Source organism: Eutrema salsugineum, unplaced genomic scaffold (genome assembly GCF_000478725.1).
Source record: "Eutrema salsugineum unplaced genomic scaffold, Eutsalg1_0 scaffold_2, whole genome shotgun sequence".
NCBI lineage: Eukaryota > Viridiplantae > Streptophyta > Magnoliopsida > Brassicales > Brassicaceae > Eutrema > Eutrema salsugineum.
In genome coordinates, this window is record NW_006256829.1 from 17,431,669 (window position 1) to 17,437,727 (window position 6,059).

General features: G+C 36.5%; 1 protein-coding gene across 2 annotated transcripts; it reads right to left on the minus strand.

Moving 5' to 3' along the window:
• Positions 1–1,256: 1,256 nt before the first annotated feature.
• On the minus strand, positions 1,257–5,739 carry LOC18018425 (C2 and GRAM domain-containing protein At5g50170). 2 transcript variants are annotated; one of them, XM_006402112.2, is made up of 9 exons: positions 5,338–5,739; positions 3,608–4,825; positions 3,336–3,518; positions 2,942–3,225; positions 2,696–2,812; positions 2,317–2,579; positions 2,049–2,223; positions 1,670–1,942; positions 1,257–1,580 (listed from the first exon to the last, which is right to left on the minus strand). In XM_006402112.2, exons 1-9 carry the CDS (start codon positions 5,687–5,689, stop codon positions 1,371–1,373), a joined length of 3,075 nt encoding a protein of 1,024 aa, XP_006402175.1. In that variant the 5' UTR covers positions 5,690–5,739; the 3' UTR covers positions 1,257–1,370. The 2 variants fall into 2 exon arrangements, with proteins under 2 accessions (XP_006402175.1, XP_024011426.1); XM_024155658.1 differs by lacking the exon at positions 1,257–1,580 and having other exon boundaries at positions 1,860–1,942; positions 2,074–2,223.
• Positions 5,740–6,059: the final 320 nt, after the last annotated feature.

Sequence of the window (6,059 nt, forward strand, 5' to 3'; positions counted from 1 at the left end):
TGCACCGCACGGTTCAACCGTGTACAATTTATTATAGCTAAAATAAAACCGAAATTTTTGAAGAAATAAAATTCTTGTTTGGTTTCCAGAAGAAACAGAAACTCTGGTATATGTTTCTTCCAAACCTCTCGAAAATAGCTTATTGTCCATCGATTCTCTAGTTCCAGACAATTCCGACTAAAAATCCTCATCAATCAACAGAAGATGTGGTTTTAAGTCCCACCTTTTGGTTCAAAGGCCCTTTGGGACATTTTGGTGTTGACCGTCACATGTATAACTCATGTTAACTTGTTTCCTACGAGGAAATACTATCGCTTGGACTAGTTTCTTCTTTACTAAGCCTCCAATATCATTAGTGATATGTATGAGACTATAACTTAATTTATCTTTGTTGGTTTAATTTAATTTAGATGTATGAAATTTTAATTTATATACCTCATATCCATAACTTTTAATATTTGAGTAATGCAAATAAATTCTTAATCAAATTATTTTTTATATATTTTTAAATTAAAATATAAGGTTTTATTATACTAATGAAGTCTGTGGAATAGATTTTCTTACGATACCCAGACTGTAGAATTATAATCGAGACCACTGTTTTTTGTATGGTGCAAAGAAAATAGTACTTTCTCTATTTTTTAAGTTACTTTTGCATAAAGTTGAATTTGAGATATACTTTTGCATTTTAGTACAAATTGTGGGTTATTTTTAATAATTCTCCTTTAATATTTCTACATCAAAAATCTAAGATTTAATTTTTAGAGATTAACAGAGAAAACAAAGAAACTTGATCTTGCAGAGTCTGTTGACTCCAAATCTACAAAATTTATGGTTTGCTGCTTCTTGTTCTAAACTTTTTTTTTTTTTTTTTTTTTTTGCTTCTTGTTCTAATTTGAACGACCTGTGTGACATTTGCATTTATAAAAAAAACGATAGTAATAGATTTTAGCTTAAATATCTGAAGAATAAACTGTGATAACTTCAAAATAGTTGATCAAATTGATAACCAGTTTCACATGATTAATGTCAAAAGCCAGAATTTGCAGAAGTAAATGATAAACGTGGTGTTAATTGTGTATCTCAAGACCAATTTCTGGGATATACAATAGAAATTCTATAAATTAAGATTAATTTTTTTGTTTTAAATATATGTTTTAAACCAATTAAATTAATACCTCTATAAATTAATAAAATATAAAAATCCCTAAAGAGTTTTTACTGTATATTATTAAAGCTTACAAAAGATACGGCTATGTTTTGTAATTATAGATGTACAACCTTCATGTTCTATGCCCTCTTAAGTTAAGAAGTGAGTCATGTGCAAGACACATGATTGGAAACAAGTGAAGTATAGTTTTTTTTATTAGTCAAAGAAGTGTCAAAGATGAATTTGCAACAGACTCTTTCTGGAACAAATCAAATATAACCTTCAATCGATTCCTGAATTTCTCCATTATACTTTTGCTTATTCTCTGCTCAAACTTTATTGGTTTGAGCCACCTGATCCTCAGGTAAACCTCACACTTAGTTGTTTTACAATCAACCCCTGCTTTCTTCACCTCATACCTTAGGTGAACCTAAATTCAATACCATATCATAAGTGTCAAAGAAGAAGTGGACTTCTTTAAAAAGAGCAAGTGGAAAAAAGTGGAGCTACAAGACTTACGCGAAAATGGTCTCCGAAAGGAACATCATGGAGAGCCACAATCTCATGTAAGATCCAGCCTTCATCATTTGGAGCTGGAAATTTCTGTTGTGAGCAAGTGACTCCGCCTCCAAACACGGAGACATAGTGGTTGTACTTGTAAGAAAGGCGTCTTTCGTAGACCCCGGAGCTTTTAGATTCCCATGTTGTGCTCGCGTAATTGAGGCATCCAGATTTCTCCATGATCTTACGCTCCATTTCTCCTCCACCAAATATCTTCATCACCAACTCTACCTGTAACAGAAGAGCATCTTCAAACCGATCTACGCTACTATGAATGCTCGCATAGACTCTATTAGATGTAAAAAATTGAGTAGACATTGACGAATGAAAGATATACATCGCCAGGTAAATCACAACTGTACACTTTCGACATCTTTGGCGCATCTGCATCTGAAGCAGCTGTAACATCTTCAGGCAAGAGGAAGGGATCTGCCACATCTAGTTCTTCTTCTGCTATTTGTGCTCTGTGATCTATACTTAACGTCCTCGTTTTCCACAAAGCCATGATTGTCCTGCCATTTTCATGGATAATTCAAATTCAGTGGCTACAAACAGTGAACTAAACGGTCTGGTTGATGATCACGTAAACCAAACTTGCTTAGTACCTGCTAGTTGCATCAAATGACACAAATGACTGGAAATAAAACCAAAGTCTTCCTTCCTCGTCCTGAGATTTAGCCCCGTATTTTGCATCGAGACCTCGGTTCTTTTTCAGAATAATGAGCAGTAAAGGGCTACCTATAGAAGCAAGAGTTGGGGGAAGCAATTGGATGTCATCAATATCTTCCCAGAGGAAGTAAAACTTTGTCTTGTGTCCAAATATATTGGAGTAGAACGCAACAATTCTAGCAGACAGAAAGAGCTTTCCCTGTCAACAATAGTAGCAAACATTAGATACAATTTACATAAATCTACTGGTCAATTCCAAATGCTGCAAATTTCTTTGGTATCAAGGGAAAACTAGTTCAAGTAACAGACGCAAACCTGCACAGGCAATTTTCTCTTCAAGTAACATGTATATTCTTTGAGAAGAAATTCTTCATGGGGCAAACCAAAAAGTTTCTGAAAAGCGGAGTTCTTTTGAGGTGACCGGATGTTCAACTGTTAACGCATATACATACAACGAGAGAGAAAATTTCAGGATTTCACATAACGAAGGCTTTTTTGACCAACCAAGCTGAGTCTCAAAGACTTAATAAATTAATATTGTAGATGTATATGTATGGTTACCTTCTTTCCGACTTCCTTTTCAACTTTACTCAAGTAATCCTTCATTGTTTCAACCCCGTTCTTGTTTTCAAGAAAAATTCTCAACTGTAACTTTGACTGAGACGCTTGAGCATGATGACCAACTAGAGGAACACACAAGTCCGCAAGTTCATCAGCTGTAAGTTTCAAGAAATTGATCTCTGCATGCCCAAGAGAGGCACCCTGGTCAAATGGACCATCGAAATCAAATACCTCCACATCTAATACTGACGGTGGTTCCTCCATTGCGTCAAATTCGATTACCTCTGGCATGATGGATATAGGAAAGGAAAAAAAGTATAAAACTATAAATGAAAAATGGGACAGAGGATTTTCACTGAAAAGGAAGAAATAAACAAGAAAAAACTTTGATTACCATTCCACTGAGGATCCTGATCTTGAAGTTTGACAGAGCTTGTTCTTGTTTTCCCATTGCAAGTGAAAACAACATAAGGATCAAAGAGCTCTGTTGCTTCAACTGAAGCCAAATTTGTGCCCTTAATTAGAGCTATTGTCAGAATCCATCCCTTACCATTGGCTTTGACTCCTTGGTCTCTTCCTGAAAAAAAAAAAAAATAGACGTCAATTTTTCTGCACAAGTGATACAAGTTTGGATGTTACTTTTTTAAAGAGAAACTATCATTTCACCTCGATGCAGTCTAGCTTGTATAAAGTGGACTGTCATCATATAAACACGTTCCAGAAGAAGAACTAGTATTCCACTAGAGAATAGCTCTCCAAAACTATCAGGTAAATCAAGCCCATAAAATTCAAGTCCTTGAATTTTGTTTGGCTCACAGTGAAATATATGTACCACAACATACACAGACACAAGAACAGCACAGACGACAGAGGAACTCCAGAAGTATAGAAAAGCTGATTTCAAATCAGCCTTATGCTCTGACTGCACTGTGGCTATCACCTGCTCTTTGTCCAATACAACACCCGGATCAAGAGTTTTGTAGTTCTTAGCTAAGAGATCAGCAAATTTCTCAAAGCTCTCTTTCAGCCCTTGCCTAGCACCTCCTTCAATCATACCTTTCATTATAGTACTTTGACTGAATTGAATTCCCCACGATATAATCAGTCGAGAAGATTCCCCACCAGCATTTTGCTCTGTTCCAGGTAGTACCTTGTACAGCAACTCTACTTTAAAGGTGTTTCCATAGGGAACATCTGGTGTGCTTACACTAACAAAAACGGCAAACTTCTGCCCACTCGCTTTCCGGTAAACTTGGTTCTCTGTAGCTTTTCCTGCTTTGACCAATTTTGTTGCAGGTCTTATGTAAGTGACAACCCGTGTTAGACGAGTATTATCTTCATGTATCATTGTCCAAGGCCCTTCCTGTACATCTGATAAACCTTGAAGTTCAGCCAACTCTTTCCTAAATTGCGAATTTGGAGAGAAAAGAAATTTGTTAAGATCAGAAGGTGAGACTAAATATTTCTGATCAAGAAGAATTCCCCCTGGAAGATTCTCAGGCATCTCTTCTTTTTCGCTGTCGCTAGACTGCATCAGACCAAGGCCTTCCTCAAAGCTAGTACAAGTAGAAGAGGAAGATGACTTGTCTGTGGCATCCTCATAATTCGAGGTTACAATTTCTCCTGCTGACAAGTCGTTGAGTCTCTTAGACATTTCCTCTTTCTTATGAAAAAGCTTGTCAATCTGGTTGACAATATTTTTCATTAAGTGCTTCCCGTCATGGTGTTTACGTCGTCGCACATCTTTGGAGCAACCCGGTTCTTTAGGAGATCCTTCGAGCTCTTTTACACCCTCCAAACTGATATCTTGCTTATCATTGATGGCTTTGTCACCAGAGATACTTTCCCATTTCCCTTGCAAAGACAGACTGAGAAGGATTTTCCCTGCAAGACAAAGCTAAAGTTTATTATTCCATAAACCAAGACATACATATACACACACAGATACAAAGCTCAGTGCCAATAAGGGAAGATATCAAATGATTCTGGTATCTCAAACTGTCTCAGATAGATTCTAACAAATTCTCATGTAACAGCAGTTGCATTCAGAGAAATCTGAATCAAATAATCATCAAACACATTCTCATATACGATCTCAAGCTAATCTCACTAATTGTAAGCCACTCCCAGTAATTAGAGACTTAAATTCTCACCTAATCCCAGAAAACACCATTTTAAAACGAATCTATAACCAAACTCCCATTAATTAGAGAGACAAACTCTCACCAAAAACACCATTTCAAAATGAATCGTTTACTCAATGCTTGATTCATGATCAAGCAAGTAGACACGAATAAGCCATTTCATACTAACATTCGAACTCAAAATGGCTGCGCAAGTAAATTGCAGAATCAATCCAATACCAGAATCTACGAATAAACGAATCAGATACTAACCACATTCGATATTAACGAACTCGCCATCACTGGGCTTTCCAACGACGAACCATGTCGGCAACAGCGTTTGATTCTCTTCACCGGCGACGGAAGAAAGCGGTACCCGAACTTTACCAATTACACCCGACGAGACATTCGAGTGATGATCCTGCTCATGACGAAGAATCGATACAACAACATCGTCACCTTCCTCGACGCCACTAACTCTAAAAACGAATTCCTCATTCCAGATCGGATTCGAAGTATCTCTCACGACTCTCGTCTTCGACTTGTGGTTCCCGACGTGAAGCTTAACGAACGTCTCTTTAACCGGTAAATCCTTCGCTTGTAAGACGTAGACGTAAAGCCTCATCGTCGTTGATCAGAGAGAGCGAAAAGTTGAGAGAGGTTTGAAATGAAGAAGAAGAAGAATATAAGAAGAAGAGAAAGGGAAGTTAAAACCCATAAAGGGAAGATATAAAACGTGGGAGAGGAAGAGAGTGCCACGGAAAGTGATGAGTGGGATCTGGGATTTTGGGTCGGTTTCTGAGATTTACATACATTCGGCGATATTTGTTGGTCAGTAATCTAGGCTTTTTATGTTTTTAATTAATTTATTTCCTTTGATTTGTTTTTTTTTCACTTTTGATATTTAGTGCTTCTTCCATTTTTAAAGAAATATTAATTTAATATAATTTATTGTACAAAAGTATTGTTTTTTATCTAGTAAATATAAATTTTGA